The 18,132-nt window shown below is 44.9% G+C and overlaps 1 protein-coding gene across 13 annotated transcripts in view; it reads right to left on the bottom strand.

The window, feature by feature from the left end:
* Nucleotides 1–16,761, bottom strand: part of PDLIM5 (PDZ and LIM domain 5) — a 126,232-nt gene extending 109,471 nt beyond the window's left edge. For 2 of the 13 annotated variants that reach the window (XM_074540930.1, XM_074540933.1), the window contains exons 1-2: nt 16,385–16,760; nt 13,421–13,555 (exon numbers count right to left, since the gene is read on the bottom strand). In XM_074540930.1, the coding sequence (XP_074397031.1) occupies nt 13,421–13,516 (96 nt within the window). In that variant the 5' untranslated portion in view covers nt 13,517–13,555; nt 16,385–16,760. The other 11 variants (XM_074540937.1, XM_074540931.1, XM_026791998.2 and 8 more) reach the window with 10 other exon arrangements.
* Nucleotides 16,762–18,132: the final 1,371 nt, after the last annotated feature.

Below are 18,132 nucleotides of genomic sequence, written 5' to 3'. Positions count from 1 at the left end.
TAGATCCAGGACAAACTACACTCTGCAAGGACTGGCACAGCTCAGAAAAATGGGAAGGAAAAGGATGGTTACAGATTTGCAATGCAGTACTAATACAATTCAAAACAGAGACAAGCTATTCCTACAGCCACTTATACCAACTGCTTTAGAGTCCAAACCTCTTATCATTTATCACTTGGAGCTCTCTGACAAACATGCTATATATTCACTGGTTTTGTAAGTTTTTTAGTTTGTGATTTTTTTGGTTCCTAATTCTTATTTCTTTTATTCCTATACCTTCATTTGCTTTATTAATCCTAAACCCTGTTAGCATCACAGGTAATAATGGATTCTGAACAGCATTTCTCTTAAATTATAACTAAGAGCAAAACTTCTGATTTTTTCAGCAGTAATGCACAAGCCTTCAGGCTAAGAAAAGGAAAGACAAAACTTAAAGGCAGTACAAATTGTGTTCCTGCAAAACCACCTTCCTCTTTCTGATAAAACAGGCAACAAACCTAAGTACTCAAACCTATTTAGCAGAAACTGAAAAAAAATGGCACTAGAAAACCAACTCTGATTCAGTTTGAGTGGTTAGTCATCTTAAATACTGAAGTGAGATTATTTCCTAATTCATAATGCCCATTGTTATGCACAATGTTTCCTAGCATTGACACTAACATTACTTAAATGTCATTGTGCTTAAGTCTAAACTATTTGCATGCCACCCCTCTCAAGTATGCTTTCCCAGAAGCACAGTAGTTACACATTCCACTACGCTCACCTTTATCCTCTCACTCTGGGCAGTATTTTTCTTCATGAGGTATTCCCTCTTGTGAAGCCTTATCTCCCATATCCAGCCCCCTTCCAAGTCATACAGAATTTTCTCTCAAGGGAATGAGTCCCTGCTGCAGGATAGAGGCTGATTAGGTAATCATCATCAGGGCAAAGCAGGACAGGAAAATCTCTACAAAACCTCATTTTGTGCCCTGGGAATACGTTCCTTGCTAAAAGAATGGAATTCTGAAATGGAATGTAGAAAGCAGGAATGAGAAAATTAGGACATGCAATTAAGAAGGAAAAAAAAAGTACAGAGTGAATGAGTGACAGAGCAGGCATTCAGAGCTAGCAGAAGCACTGGAGGCACTCCATCCCGTGGATGAGGTCAGGAACCAGCTGACGTCAATGACTGAGACATCCAAAATCCTGTACTTCACCCATCTGCCTCCATCCCAATGCCAAAAGTATGCCTTACATTCATTTGCAAGGAGGAAGCAGTGGGAGAACACCCCATCAGTTTGGCCTTCCATGTGGTAGGAGGTTACAAAGTAAAGCATCAACACCAACTGGTTTACCCTAAATCCTTCCTTTGACTGCTGTAATCAGAGTTTCCTGTGAGCAATTTTCAGTAATTTCATCCCACACCATCCAGAACAGACGCATGCACTGATCTGGGCTGTCAACTGCAACAGCAGCAGTTTTCATCAGCTCAGACATCAAAAATAATTAATGTAATTTTAAGTTTCAATGATCAGCAGTTTGTACATTTTAAAGATGAAGTGGAGATGTGTCAATGGAGGAAAATACTCCCACAGAAGAGCTACTCCACTGGCCAGTGAGTATCACATTCCCTCTGACATATGAGGGATGGTGATACTTTTATCCAGAGAGATAGTGCAAGAATTCAAGACTCCAAGCTTTAAGTGCACACCTCATGGAAACTATCTTTATGTTTTCACAAATGAATTGTATTTCTAGACATTTACACAAAATTTGTTCTTTCAGTCAAAAATATCTACTCATCTATATTTTGTTCAAAGCTCAATTATTTAACCAGCAGTTCAGAAGTTTTACAAAACCACCCAAAAAAGGACATGCTCTTACAGTAGTAATCTCTAGCTTAAAAATTATAACTTACGCAATAATTGCATACTGCTAAGAGAAAAGGGAATGGAGCATCCACATTTCCAGGGCAAGAGTTAGCACTACTAAAGCACTTGATTTACTGATGGAATTTGGCTGTCTGGTAAAGGCCTGTTTGTATTTGAGTTCTCTGGATGCCACACAAACATCTCTGCTAGTCAATTCTCTTAGGCTAACAATCACTGGCTCATGCATCTTCGAGACAAAGTAGAAAGTTGTCTGGGAAAGGTCAGCTGTCTCCTCCAACCAAATCTGTGCTTCCTTCTTCCTGGTAACAAATCTGAAGAACCAAAACTGCAAGGTGCTGGGCCGTGATGTACATTGACACAGGCTGAGCCTGATGCAAGAGTCATCTTATGGTAACAATTTATATGTCCACAATTGTACTTTTCCTTGAGTGTTTTTCCAGTGCCAAGGCCTGGGTTATTAGAATTTACAGGATTACAATCGATTTGCACAATGCCAAACTAATTTAATTTACAAATTATGCTCTCAGAAGAGATTCATCTATGCCCCAGCTACAGTGACTTTTGATTCTAGCCAGCTGCCAAAATATGACAGCTGGAAAGTGGAGAGAGGAGAATGTATTCATAGCTGACAGAAGTGGTTATTTAATAAGCATTCAGTGGCAGTTTTCACAGCTTAGTACGCTGACAGACATGTCCTAGCAAGTCTGGCTTCAGCACTTCTAGCCTGCACTGTCCCCAGGTATCTGCCACCACTGTGCCTGCAAATCCAGCTCCTGTGGCCAAGCCTGTTGGGCTGAGAGAACCTCTGCTGCACCAGTGCCATCTACTATCCCTGCTTAGGGCACTGATGGAGGAAGAACATCTGTGGATTTGGCTTTAAGCTCCATCACAAAAACGCAAGCACAGGTTTTCTCCCGCCAACCTTCTTCAGCCAGTGAGTAGCACTGATGGGTGTGGGCCAGTTCACATCCAAGAGGACTATTTGGTACTACATAAGCTTATTCCCACTTTTGAGACTGCCACTACTTGGGGAGGGGTGCCTTCCTCACACCTCTCAGCATTACAAGCTTTAAAGAAGACAGGAGCTCAGGCAGCCAGGTGGGATGGCTCTCCAACCATTACTGCTTCCTCTGCAAGGCTGTTTGTGGCCCCTGATGACTATTTACATTACACCTGATCAAGTCACCACTCCAACAATCAGTCCCCTACAAAGAATTAGTGCACCATCTCCCAAGAGCTAAATACATCCCAAATATATATTTTGGGGGTTGTCTTTTCATTTCTAAACAATTGCTAGCATACTACCCAAAGAACACTCATTTGGTCTAGCTTCAAAGCACTGATTTGATGGGCAGCTGCAGAAAGCCAACAGAAGAACTGTCTGAAATTCAACAAAGGCTTTTGCAGGGTCCATGCACCAGCACAGAGTGGGGACTGATCTGCTGGAGAGCAGTTCTGTGGAGAAGGACCTGGGAATCGTGGTGAACACCAAGCTGTCCGTGAGCCAGCAGGGTCCCCTGGGTACCAAGGGGGTCAAGTGGATCCTGAGCTGCATTAGGAAGAGCATGGACATCAGGTCGAGGGGAGTGATCCCACCCTTCTACTCAGTCCTGATGAGGCACATCTGGAGTGCTGTGTCCAGTTCTGGGCTCCTCAGGACAAGAGAGACATGGACCTCCTGGAGCAGGTCCAGGGGAGGGTGACAAAGATGATCAAGGGACTGAAGCATCTCTCAAGCCAGGAAAGGCTGAGGGAGCTGGTCTGTTCAGCCTCAAGGAGAAATGACCAAGAGGTGACCTCACCAATGTCAGAAACAGATGCACAGAAATTCCACATGAATGTGAGGAAGAACTTCTTTACTGTGGGGGTAACCAAGCACCGGAAAAGGTTGCCCGGAGAGGTTGCAGCGTGTCCCTCCCTGGAGATATCCAAGAACCATCTGGACCCAATCCTGTGCCATGTGCTCTGGAATGACACTGCCTGAGCAGGGAGGCTGGACCAGCTGACACACTGCAGTCCTTTCCAATCTGACCCATACTGTGTGATTCTATGAATTTATCAAGAGGTCTTTGATGTTTAAAGCTTTACAAGGCTTCCATTTCCCTATCGGTCAAATAAAAGCAAGCCCAACCCTACTTCCACAAGCTCTGTGGTTTGTAAATCTCCCCTAACTTTTTGTTTGCTTTTGTCCTTCCTTTTAAAGGCATTAGGTAAAGAAAATTAGAACAGCACAGAAGGTATTGCTCAGATAGACATGCAAATTGTAGACAAACAATCCCATGAACCTGTCACCCCGAGTCTTCCAAAATGTAATGCAAAGTCTAGAACCACAAAGAGGTAGAAAACACTGGATTCAAAACTACACCTGGCTTGTCATGTATAAGATGCACATTAAACAGAAAAATCTTTAATACCAGATGCACTATAAACTTTGAGATTGAGCTCCTCTGCTTGGGAGAGGGAGCTTTTGCGCAGCAAAGCTACTTTTGTTTTTCAAGGGTTCTGAACAAAATGTTCTATAGCTAGAGTTTCCACCGAAGTGATACAATCTTTTTAATAACAAAAATAGACCTTTGTGTGTGCATTTTTTGTATTTACAACATTTTGTCTTAGCTCTATAGAATTTCTTTTAAAAAACCTCAAAGGACATTGCTACCAATACAGCATCACACTTAGAGACACTTGGGATAATCTTCTCCACAGTCTGAATAAATTTAGGGTGCAATAATAACTAAACATAATCCAATTACATTCCTAAGTACAAAAGCTAAATAAACAGGGAATTTTACCCTCCTGAAATTGATGCATTCTACGTTAATCCAGGCATAGCATCTAAATCACTAGTCAGGTCTTCAAAAGACCTATGAAATAATTAGCCCAAAATAAAATTTTCTGTTGCCTTCCCAGGGCAAGTACTTCACATTGTTTTACTACTTGTCAGGGAAAAAACTAGATACTGAGTTAGATCATTCCTTAATATAGCCCAGGATAAGTCAAACTTCTTTCATATCCAGTTAACATGCAAACCATTTGACCTTTCCAACAGGACTACTAGAGACCTGGCAAGATCTACTTTTTAGCCTCTGGGACTTCACACAAGGCATTACATTTTACTTTAGGGCTTTGCTACAGGCACAGCTGACAGCAGTTGCAAGAGTTCATTCGTTCAAATACTTTCAACTATCTCTTACATCTACTAAGCTTAACTGTTTAAGCTGAAGTTTCAAATGAAAAAGCAACTCAAAATGAGAAAAAACTGCAATATTACTCCATAGTGGTAAAATAATATGGACTATTCCACTTGAAATTTTCTGGTCTGCAAGCCTGTGTGCTCTGTGGCTACTTACTCAGTAGTTTTGGTGTAAAATACAGTTTTTGGTGCACCGCTTATATATCTGCTTTAAGGGTGTGTATCATGATAAGATCACCAGCTTAGTGCATGTCATTTTGTCCCCATACTACCTCTCTACTCGGGATAGCATACCCAAGCAGCTACACAAAACTGCACTGGTGTCTTGAAGTGACAAAAGATGAAAAGCCACTGCGTGTGGGACACCACCCGAGTAACCGACAGTGTTGAAAGGTCAATGAAAGAAGCAAATAAATGGGAAAAGGGAGGCAACCCTTATCTGCTCTTCTAAGAAAAGACAGTACCTCTCTCTGCAAATTCAGCTTGAGGACCTCACATAGCAAGGGAACCTGAAGAGGTACTTCTGTCATATTTTCACTGCTGTCACTGCCCTGAAGACTTGAATTATTCAAACTCATAGAGCACTGGCCTTAGCAGTGGCCTCCATCCCTCCTGTCTCTATTCCTCTAACAGCCACCTGTAGAAGCAAACTAACTCGACAGAACAATGGGCTGAGGCGTGAATGAGGTTCAACAAGGAGAAGTTCCCGTGCTTGGGTCACAACAGCCCCATCAAGTGTGACAGACTTGGGGCAGAGTGGCTGGAAAATAGGCTGGTGGAAAAGCACCTGGAGGTGCTGGGTGACAGCAGCTGAACAAGAGCCAGTGTGTGCCAGGAAGGCTAATGGCATCCTGGCTTGTGTCAGAAACAGCGTGGCCAGCAGGACCAAGGAAGGGATTGTACCCCTGCACTCATGACTGGTGGGGACACGCCTTGAATCCTGCATCCAGTTGTGGGCCCCTCATTACAAGAAAGACACACAGGTGCCGGAGAGTGTCTGGAAAAGGGCAAGGGAGCTGATGAAGGGTCTGGAGCACAGGTCTCATGGGGAGCCAGGGGTGTTTAACCTGCAGGAAAGGAAGCCCAGGGGGACCTTATTGCTCTCTACAGCTACCTGAAAGGAGGCTGTAGCAAGGTAAGAGTCAGCTTCTCCCGACAAACAAGGACAAGAGGAAACAGCCTCAAGTTGTCCTAAGGGAGGTTTACATCAGATATATAGAAAATTCTTCACCAAAGGGGTTATTAAAGCATTGGAACAGGCTGCCCAAGAAAGTAGTTAATAAAGTGGTTGAGTCACCATCCCTGGAGACATTGAAAAGATGTGTAGATGTGGCACTTCAGGACATGGTTTAGTGGTGGACTTGGCACGGCTGAGTTAGTGGTTGGACTCGACGATCTTATAGGCCTTTTCCAACCTAAATGATTCAATGATTCTATTCCTCATATTTGTTCAAACTAACCTCAGCCTCAATTTTCATTTTTTATGACCACTGGCAGGAAGAATATCACCTTTCCCATATTTCCACTGCCTTAGGCATATGAAAAACAGTTTTCTCTCACACTTTCCCTTATATTGGTAACATATGAAATCTATTCTTAAAAAGTCAAAACAAATAATAATTAAAAAGAAAAAAAGGCAACAATGTTATCTCTTGGCTCCATACCAAAGCCAAACAAACAAACCTTTCAACACCATGTCTCTTCTCACAATGCCTTTTGATAGCCATCAGCCAATGAATAATGAGAAAAACAGTAACACTAAAAATAGCATCTCCAAATGGTGGGGAAGTCGACAGAAGCTGTCAGGCCTCCAGGGCGAGATACTTGCAAAGAAAACATGCCTAATATTTTGCAGTTACTATTCAATAAATGCTCCTGTCTTTTGGCCTCTGGAAGGACTGCCAATTTTGCATCTGCTCTGAACATCTAATCAGAGTTTATTTTTTCACTACATCTATCTTTGAGAAGTAGACACCACAAACAAACACTTTAGTTTTTCCATCATGAAATATTTAGCTTATATTCCTCATACTGTAACTAAATCATCACTTATAAGGGAAAAAAGAAGAACCAGCATTTTTTAATGTAAAAAGAATGTGCTCACACATAACATCAGACATCCCTCAGCTACAAACTCTTTGGTTCTTTTTTCTCCCAGTACAGCCAGCTTCACCTTTGGTGGAATGACATCAGCAGAGGAACTGGTTTTTTTTTAAATTTTCCTCCTACTCAGTCTGAAGAGGCTGTCTAACCAATAAGGTCACAAACAGAACAAGATGCAGACACTTGTCTTATGCCTCTTCTCCCCCACGCCCTCCCTTCTTCCCAAGCCCACACACCAGTGCTGGTCTGTCACTCTTTAAACCACACTGCAGAACAGACAAGGGAAGGAACACAAATGGTCAGAGGAAACAGCCCTTTTCCCAATTTCCAGCACAAAGATGTTAAACCATAGTGAGACAAGAGGCAGCCAGGAAATTACATCCATACCAATGGATCTCTCTTTCCATCTTTAGGTTAAACTGAGAATCTCTCCAAAGACAGTTGTTTGCAATTCCACCAACTCTGAAGCACTAGCCAGCATTCTTAGGACCTTCTCAACACTTGCTCATATTAAACCACTTGTGCAGCTGGGAACTTTGTAATTATCCAAAGGAAAACCTCTGCTCCTTCAGGACTTGGTGCACAGAGGATGTAGACTTTGGCACTGGTAGCTCATTTGTCATTGTCAGTATATTTTTCAGTAAACCACATCTTGTAAACAACATTAAACTGAACAGAATAACACTTCTTGCTTGGTATCTTGGCAAATCCCATTCACTTCATAAGTACTGATAGCTGCTGTAAAACACAGCATTTGCTGCCCCAGGAGCAGCATCAGCAGGCACAGGCTGTGATGTCTGACAGCATCTCTGACCTGTGCCAGGAAGTTACAGAATTACAGAAAGGTTGGGATTAGAAGGGATGTCTGGAGAGGATCTGGTTCAACCCTGCTGCTAAAGCAGGCTAACTTGTGACAGCTAGCACAGGATTGTGTCCAGGTGGGTTTTGAGTATTTCCAGAGAAGGAGACTCCACAGCCTGTCTCATCAGTCTGTTCCAGTACTCTGCCACCCTTGAAATAAAGTTTTTCCTCATATTGATATGGAGCTTCCCATGTTTCAGTTTGTGTCTGCTGTCCCTTGTCCTGGGCACAGGCTATGTCTTCTCCAGGTTCAACTCTCTTGGACTTCCCTCAGAAAGTGATTCTACAGTCCCCTACTCACCTTCACAGCCCTTTGTTGGCACCCCCCCCAACATTTACTTGTCTTTCTTGTACTGAGGAGCCCAGAACTGGGCACAGCACTCCAGATGCAGCCTCGCCAGGTATCAGTACAGGAGCACAACCACACTGCTCTTCCTAACACATCCCAGGATACCACTGGCCTTCCTGGCCACCAAGACACACTGCTGGCTCACGGAGTTTGCTGTCCTCCAGGTCCTTCTTGGCAGAGCTGCTCTCCAGCAGATCAGCCCCCAGCCTGTGCTGGTGCACGGGGTTGTTCTTCCCTAGGGGCAGGACCCTGTATCAGTGCTCTCCTGAACTTCCTGATGTTCCTCTCTGCCCAATGCTCCAGCCTAACCAGATGGCACTGAATGGCAGCACAGCCTACTGCTGTGTCAGCCACTCTTCCCAGTTTCCTACCATCAGCAAGCTTGCTGAGGGCACACTCCATCCCTTCATCCAGGTCACTGATGGATAAGTTGAACAGGACTGGACCCAGGACTGACTCTTGGGGAGCACCACTGGCTGCAGGCCTCCAATCAGACTCTGTGCCATTGATGCCAGCCCTGAGCTGTGCCATTCAGCCAGTTCCCAATGCATCTTCAGCTGCATTTTGTGCAAACCATCACAACTCAGTAACAAATCAACCCAGCACACCAATGCCAGCAGCTGCCAGCTAGGGTTTAGTTAGGAGCTCTCAGCAGCTTCCAGGATGAAGCATAAAGTTACTGACACAATTATCACTGGCCAGGCCAGCAGTTCTAATGTTTCTCTCCTATTCACATACCTGCTTGAAAGACCATTTCCCCAGCCCTACACTGAAATAACTTATTTCATGCTTCCACAAAACTTGATTTTACTGGAAATGACACATACAACTTCATAAAATAATTCACACAAACACAAGGGCAAGAGGCACAGCCAGACTCTAGTCAGCCAAAGCTGACATGCTCCAGGTCCACTCAAAACATCATTTTCCTTTATTGTCTTCTCACTATTTTCATACATCTTAATGACCTCCCAGTATAAGCATAAAGAACATCAGGAAGCTCATGTGAGTTGAATACTGAGCAGCTGACGTGCTGTACTTGCACATTCCCTATTTCATCCCAAGGTGGGCTGCTCTCCCACCCACTCCTTGAGTGAACTTTTTGCCAACAGACTTATTATCATGAGTATTTTGTCAACTATAAGCTTGCAACTTCAACACAAAAACATCCTTGAAACAGCTGAAATAATGAAAACTGAGAAAACAGCAAAACCAAGTGGTTATTTCTGAGGCAGGAGTGGTGTTTGTTTGTTTTGGGTATTTTGAAGAAGAGAAGTGATCAGTGAAGCAGAAAGAAGCTGTGGGAAACACACTGAAAGAAGCTGCAGTAGAAAAACAGAGCTGTCACTCTTTCAAGCATTTCAACACGACTGTATTCCATTTAATTCCTATAGCAAGAGAAAAACAAACAGAAAAACATCTTCTGAAAGACAATAGCTAAACTTGTCACCAGGATTCAACAAGAAAATAACTTAAATATAGGAAAACATCTGATGTATTTGCATTAGGTGGAAGGGTATCTATCGCCTACAGACTACATTAATCTTTAAACTACAGCTTTGCTTGAGTATTTCCTTGTTTCTAGTCATAAATATTATCATAAAACAGAGAGAAGTACCTTTTAGAGACTACATCACAAAAATTTTGATAAGCTACTAACATGTCAAGCGCAAATTTGGAACAAGTACCCAAACCTCTCACAGGTCATCCCAAACTAACGAATACATCATGAATACCAAGCACCATTTATTTCAATCTGCAGAGGACAGCGTTTTTGACAGTTCTAGTGTTAGTCATGATTACTGAGATTATTCTGGCTTTGTTAAAGAAGCATGGAGAGCTAATCAACTTGCCAAAAAGTAAAGCAAATATAATATTAATTAAAAGTAGAAAGAAGCATAGATAGTTTTAAAAGCTACTGTGTTGCACTTAAATAACATAGATGTTGTAGATATAACCTCAAATTCTGTTGGAATTCTGTATGGACTTCAGCATGCCTGAGAGCCACTTCATGAATCCTACCTAGCAATCAATATACTGGAGTACTTTATTTCCAAAAATGCATTTGGTTCCTTCTATTGAATGAGAATAAACTCCTGAGCAAACAAATCTTGTTCTCATCTCCTCTAGCTTTCATTTTGTTTTTTTTATTTTTGCATCATAGGTCTTGAAGGAATAAGGACAATAAGGACAAGTTGCTCTTCTTTAATTAACGTAAACCACCATGAGGAAACAGTCATATCACGTACATACACATAACTGTGTGCATATATGGAATACACTTACACTGCCATATGGAATAGCCATCACATCACAGCAACCCCAGCATCACGTTTATTGCTTCCCATGAAATGTGTACAGCTGTATAATTAAACACAGCAACTTTACAGCACTCAGCTATATAAAGTGACTGACATTACCCTGCAATAACTGCTGCTATTGGTTAAGAAGTTCTGACTAGTCTGCAATATACTAATTTATGAAAAGTCAAATGCTACCCCTGAACTAACGTTAATCTTAGCTGACCATAAGAATTTCAACTGAAGGACACAAAACAGGCTCATTTTACCCTTCAGAGGCAACAAGGAATACGCCCATTTAAACTGTATCCTGTTCAAACCCAAGTGACTTACTAAAAACTTTCTTTGAGGAACTGAGACATCTTAATTTGTTCAAATCATTAGTGAAGAGATTAACTTTGAGATAAACATCTTTAGAAACCAGTGCATTCTCTGTGTTTCATAAACTACACTTTATTTAAACCTAATTTCAAGGAGTTTAAACTAAAGTAGGAAATTAGCCCTCAGCAGCCCAGCATTCATCTTCAGCATCTAGAGGACAAATAAAGTACCAAAGAGTCCTCCTTGCCAAGAAATATAATTATGCTGTCTCATTACTGTTTTGCTGAAATATTTTAATTAGCAGCCTTCAGATACAGGAAGGAATTTATGCTGCATCAGGAAAAGAACGGCTTGGGGGGGTGAATTGTACACAGTGTCCTAGCATACCAGGAACATGGGTGTTGAATTCTTCCAGTAAAAACCATCGGGTCAAAGCTGGATTGGCATACCAGAACTAAGCCTTTTTTCTGATCCAAAGGAGGGGGGGGAAATAAAAAAAAAAGGCACCAGGCAGTCTAATACTTGGATACTTTTAACTGCAAGTAGGAAGAAACAGTACAGGAGCGGCACTGAGATGAAGTGGAGATTGTGCTTCCCCGCCCATGCACAAATTAAAGCTCCAAAACAACACCAGACCCTGCCTTTCACTACGTTCTGCTCTTGTGGGCACTGACATTTGTCATTAGGGGATCCCATAACTGAGGCCTTTATAGGCAGCTCTTGAGGCCAATTCCTCCAGGCTACTCTGTGCGACAGCGAATTTGATTCCTGCAATAAAGTTGTAGTCTAGGCTAATTCCAACATATGTTTCCTCTTTCAGATGGGAAGCCTGCTTACAGGCAGGCAGGACTGCACTCTAGATCTCCAGGATAACAGAGGCCTGTACAAAAATGTATTACCCTTTCCCAAAGCTGGTTGTTTCACATGGCTGACTGCCTGTAGTGCTTAACTGCTCATCAGTATCACACACAGGACCCTGTGCATGCAAGCTCCTGTGCCTTTGTAAACCCTTGTCATGAAAGCCCTTCTACCACCAAATCAGTAGAGTTCCATCCACATCCCCACTTCATATTTCTCAATTGTGTAAAAGTAACCAGCTACTGAACAAGAAACTGAATTACAGTTCAGCTTTAAAGTCCCTGCAATCCAAGAATAAACTGCCTTTCAACCCCTTACTGTCTCAGATATTAACAGTCCTAATCAGTACCCAGGCATTTCTACAGCTCTCCACTCTATTTAAATCCTATAAAAAGAATTTTTCAGAGCCAAACTGTACTTTAATTTCACCAGTATAATCCACCAGTGGATAAGATAAGCCAAGACTAAACGAACTGGAAGGGTTTGAAACCCTAGTTAAGATTAGCTAAAAATATCACCATGATGCATAAACCCAAATAGAAACCCGCTCCATCTCCCAGGGCAGTATCAATTCTGCCATCCCAACAGGTGTAAAAAATAATTCATCTTTGTCACTAAACTCCACGAAAATGCAGAAGGGAGTGGAGAGCTGTTGACAGAGGAGGGGCCATTTGTATATAAATGATTCCACCTGGCTAATCAGATTTAAAGGTGTCAGGGTATTGAGCCATCAAAAGCCAGTCCCTTCACCCAGAGATTTCCAGTGATCCTAGAAATTCAATACTGCAAAGTTTGTCCCTGTATTTTATGTGCAAAGTCCTTCAGACATCTGCAAAAGGCTTTGAAACTTAGCCCACACTGCAAGACAAGCTTTCCTGAAAACACAGTTTTAAAGTAGGAAACTAGTTAGACGGTGCTGGGTAGGTACAAAGATCATATTTGTTTTGACTTAGTTCCTCAAATCCTTTGAATACCAGTTCAGAGCACATACTCTATAAAACACTCATGAGAAACTGGCACGCTCACTCGGGCACATATTGATGAACTGCTATTTACAACTACTGTCATTTAAGTACTTTTTTATTACAAATGGTAGGATTTGTAATAACAGACACCACAAGATCCTCGAGCAGCTAAGAGCTGCTGAATAAACAAGTGTAACACGAGTGACTTTCCCCCACTGCTTCCCATTTGAAATGCACAGGCTCAGCCCAGCAAAGTAAATTGCTTGTTTCCTGTCAGCCTTCAACCTCTGCATCTCTATTTTCTGGATGGGAACAGGGAAGGGAATTCGAGGGTAATTTCTTTTGTTATTTGAATAAACAAATGCAGATAAAACAACCATTTCAAATGAACAAGTCCTTCCTAAGCTAATTTTCTTGGAGCCTTTACACAATAAAGATTTATTTTCCCCCCTCTATCCCTCACTCCCCGACCCCCAACAGCCCTCGGTGCCACAGGGCAGGCTGAGCCCCAGTGCCTATAATTAATGGCTTTGTCTGAAGGCTGTGGGTTGGCCACAGCATAACAGATACCCACATGCAGGAAAAGAAGCAAATGCACTTACTCGAGAGATAGACAGAGGCACATTGAAATCCTTGCCCCCTTGAAGCCTGAAACCCCAGGGAGCCGGCCCGACCAAAGACACGCTGTAGTTGCTCATGATGTTTAGTATTCACCGACCAAATCCAAAGACTGATGCCTGCAGAAGAGGATTAGAGTTTTAATTTAAAGATGATAAAAACAAAAGGAACTGTCTGCAGTTTTGAAAACCTTCTTTCTTTGGCTGTATTCCCCTGCCCCCAAAACAGCCAAAAACCCCACATCAGGTCTGTCATGACTTGTGCTTTTATTCCCCATATGTTGTTTCCCTCCATAGCTTAGGAAGAAACAAAACTTTGAGAACTGCCGCTGCCAAAACGTTTCACAACTACTTTTCACCAACAAAACGCTGTGTGGGACAGGGGTGGTAAAACCATCCAGCATTAAAGCTCAGCTTAAAAAAAGTCAATATTGAGACAAGCATGAATTGATAGCATCCCTTAAACCAAAGTATGGAAGACATTAGCACTACTAGCACATTCATTTCTAACAAAATTAGTATCATATGCTGCCCTGTCATCAGCTCAAAGCTTATTTCTAAACACAACAACGCCAAAAACATCACAACTCTGCAGTTAGTCAAACAAAAATAAAGTCCCTGTGACTTTCTTATTTCTAGAATAGCTTCATAGTGGCAGGACGATGTCACAGACAAGACAGGTATTAAAGCCAACCCTCAAAATGAAAGCCGTGAACTAAAGCAAAATCTCCACAGTCACGGTTCAATGCTGAGGAAGCAAAACCCAAGCATCTCCCTCTCCACAAAGGCGGCTAACAAATTACCTTTAAAAGGCAACTGAGATACTTAAGCGCTGTTCAGCGTCAAAGATAAGGGCTTCAGCTCCACCTCAGATAAGTAATGTTACAATGACATCTTAGGTAGTGGATGCCGGCTATTTTTGTATAGCTGAAGCCCGGCAGGAGCACACCAGGGCAGGCTGGTGTAAGACTACACCGGGGCACAGCCAGATTCCATACTCATATAGGGACATTTAAGGTGGACCTTCAGCCAGGCAGCAGCAGGCGGCTGCAAACCCCACCAAACGCTGAAAAGCCCGGGTTTAGCTGTTCCTACACTGCAGGGGGCCACGGCAGTTTCTCAGAGGCGGTGGATTTTTCCAAATGCAGCCCACCCACCAGGAGCATGAGAGCAGGGCTGTCGCACGGCCCCCATGGACGCAAGGATGTCACTCCCCAAGAGATCATCCACAACGTGCCGTTTTGGGTTCACCTCCCAAAGCAGCACAGATCCACTCAGACTTTTTTTTATTCACACCGATAGAAGTTAGTCTGGTTACTCAGGTAACCAGAGCAGGGCTACTGGCATTAGGCAGCACAAGATACATATATATATATATATTAGGAAGCAGAATTTGGAGCTTGTACCAGAGGTGCCAGGGTAACCGGGCCATTCCCAAGCCACCACTGCCTGCTGGCATCCAGCAAAGGGGCAGCTCTGACCCCAGGCGCTGACTCAACCCACCCTTAAAAACCTCGACAAGCACCAGTGAACAGAAGGGGAAGCACACAAGACTGAGCTCTCCTGAGCTCAAAAGAGGAAGAAAAGTACCCCCCAAATTCGAGCTAGGATTCTTAGGAGGCTTGCTCACCACTAAAGCGAGAACTAAGTTGTTTAATTGCCCTGCGCGCAGAATTCCTTTTAAAAGAGGATCTGAATTAGTCACAGATTTCTTTCTACATAAAAATACACACTCGGTTCACTCCCGCTAAATGAAATCCACTACAGTGACAGGTCACTGTAAATTATGAGACTGCAGAAGAGCAAAACACATCGACTGACCAGCATACAGTGCAGTTGTTTCACACAGGTGAGCAGGCTTTACCTGGCAAATGAAACTACAGCACCTGTGTAGCTTTTTTTTTTTTAACTGAGCATCAACTAATTACAGCTACAGACCCAAGGAAAAAAGTTAATTCTGTTAGGAATTGATAGCATCCTTTTTCATTTGTAGCAACTGGAAATAGGAGGGAAGAAACTGCGCTCTGAAATACCGTGCATCACACTCAGCATCACTCATCTTTCCTTTCTCATCCCCTTAATTCTGGTATATCTGCATCTCTAGCCCAACAGAAACATCAGGAAAGAACGGCAAACAAAGAAGACCCGGTCCAAGTTTCATTAAACAAATCACTTAAAATGTGCCAGGGCAACAGCTAAAGGGAAACACCGCGAACCACCAACTTCGCTTCACTAGCGGAGCACTGTGCAAACAAACCAGCTAAGGGTGAAACTGTGCAACTTTCCTGTAAATGATCAAACGCTCGGTGCGTCTGGCAGGGGGAATTTCAAATGCCCAGCCGAACGCCGGCCCGGGCTCGGAGCCGCCGGTCCCGCAGCACCAGCGGGGCCCTCCTGCCCCGGGGCGGCCGTGCCGGAGGGACGGCACAAGCCCCCGAACACCCAGCAGCCCGCTCTGCCCACCTCCCCGGGACGAGGAGTCCCACGGGCAGCAGAGGCTGGGAACCAGAACTCCCTCCAGGAGCGCTCACTCTCGGCTCCAGGCGCTCGGACAGCCCCAGCCGCTCCAGAGGCAGCCGGCGTGCAGCCCCGCGGGAGCCCCAAAGCCGGGGGAACGGTGCACACCGGGCAGCGGGGCACACCGGAGCCCTGTGCCCGAGCAGCCCTTCGGGCACGGCAGCGCCCGGCTGAGGGCGAGGAGCCCCGCAGGTGTCCCGCTTCCCGGGCTCCCTGAGGCGCTGCCCCGAGGCCGGGCCGCGCCCCCGCCGCACCCCGGCACCCCGGCCGGGCGCTCCGCCACCACGGCAAGCTGCGCGCCCTGCTTTCAGAAGTTAAATGAAACGAAAATAAGCACCGAGGACTTTACAAACCGCGCCCAGCCGACTGACTTTTTGCCTGATTTCCCTCCCTGGTTATTTTCCATTCGCTTTCTGCCGCCCCGGCACTCACCCGGCGGTGCGGCACAGCGCGGAGAGGCGAGGACAGCGCAGCGCGTCTGCGAGGCGGCAGCTCCGTCCCCCCGCTCTTGTTTTCACTTCCGTCTGCCGCCGCTCCTCCCCTGGCCCGGCCCGGCCCAGCCCTGCCCGGCCGCCGCGGGACGGGGCTGCGGAGCGGGGCAGGGAAGCCCGCGCGGTGCCCAGGTTTGCCGTGTGGTTTGGGTTGTTTTGGTTGGTTTTGAACAGGGGAGCGCTCCCTTTCGCCCCGCTGTGATTTAAGCAGACGCAGCTGCGGGCGCACCTGCGAGGCGCAAGGGGCCGCTCCCCGTGTGCCCGTCCTGAGGGAAGGGCTGCGGAGCCGGGCAGGGATGGGGGAAGGCAGCTCAGCCTGAAGCGGAGCAGGATAGCCTACGGAAAGAGGGAGTTAGGCTGATTTAATGTGAGGAATGACAGGGATGTACTCGCCCCCTGAGGACATCAAAGTGGGGGAACCGCGGCGAGGCAGAGGAGCTGTTGGAGCTGACAGAAGGCTGGCACAAGAACAAACAGGTATAGCGACGCATAAGATCAGCTCCGAAATTGGACGGGATCCGTCAGAAATCAAGGTCTCTGGCACAGCCTTGCTGTAGGAGTGGATCCATTAAATGAACCAGGTTCTAAGGTGATGCTCGATCGGATTGTTATAGGACTAATTCTTTAACACGAGGACTGTCCAGCTGGGAATGCGTGGAGCGGGGCAGGCTGGCTGGGGCAGCAGTGCTGGGCCTGCCAGTGCCAGCCACGGCCACTGCCTTGGGAGAGGCAGGAATGGGGCAAAGATGATTTGGAGTCACAGTCAGCTGCACCTCACCTTGGTGAGCCTTGAGGCTCCTGCCAAACTTCACACGACAAGAAGTCATTGCAAGTAAAAATGGCTGTGAAAGAATTGTGCATCTAGTTGACTGTACCACTATCAGTTCGATTCAAAGGATTTCAGTACCCTCCTCAGACATGCATTTACTGTGGAGAAGGAGTGCTGAAGAAAGCTTTAAATTCTTATTTATCACCGTCCAACACAACACTCAGTCCTCATAATGGACAGCCCTGCCTCACCCCTCTGACCCCAGAGCACTGTCCCTTGTTTTTACTGTCACTTGAGCCTGATTTTGGCCCTGCTGTGCCCATTGGCCCCACAGGCTGCCCCAAACAGGAGCCCTCAGGCTGGAGCTGATGCTGGGTTAGAAGACCTGTGCCCTAAGTAACTGGGTGTGTATGAACCTGGAGCCTGTCCCATCCTCTGAGCCCTGGCTCATTGAACCTTAACAAGGGGATTTATTTTAACAGTGTTCCACTGAGCTGTGTGTCTTTAACTTGGACAAGTGCACCTCAAACAGCATCTCAAAAGGAAAGCATCTAAACCTCCCACTACTGTAGCCAAACCACTGTTTCAGAAATCTTCCTTCCTTAGTCTGCTCTTTTCCTATTAAGTCTCTCCAATCGGGCAAAACTAAAAATCCCTGTTGCGCAAACAGACTCTCACATGATTTTAATTCATGGAGGTAAAAGTTACCCAACAGAGGGATTTTTCATTGTGTCACAAGGGCTCTAGGTCACTCTCAAGCTGTTTTATTTATTAGAGTAGAAAAAGCTCCAGGATCCCATGCCCCGGTGTGACTCACATTGCATCTCCAGTATCAGCATGTCCCTTTGCTGCCTGCTCGGGTAGCAATCTGCTCTCAGCTCACCATGACACACAGCCTGTGGTCCTGCTTGATTTTGCAC

Source organism: Zonotrichia albicollis, chromosome 5, assembly GCF_047830755.1.
Source record: "Zonotrichia albicollis isolate bZonAlb1 chromosome 5, bZonAlb1.hap1, whole genome shotgun sequence".
In the NCBI taxonomy this organism is placed as follows: Eukaryota; Metazoa; Chordata; class Aves; order Passeriformes; family Passerellidae; genus Zonotrichia; species Zonotrichia albicollis.
The sequence above is the reverse complement of the archived record's forward strand: the minus strand, read 5'-3'. Positions and strand labels throughout refer to the sequence as shown.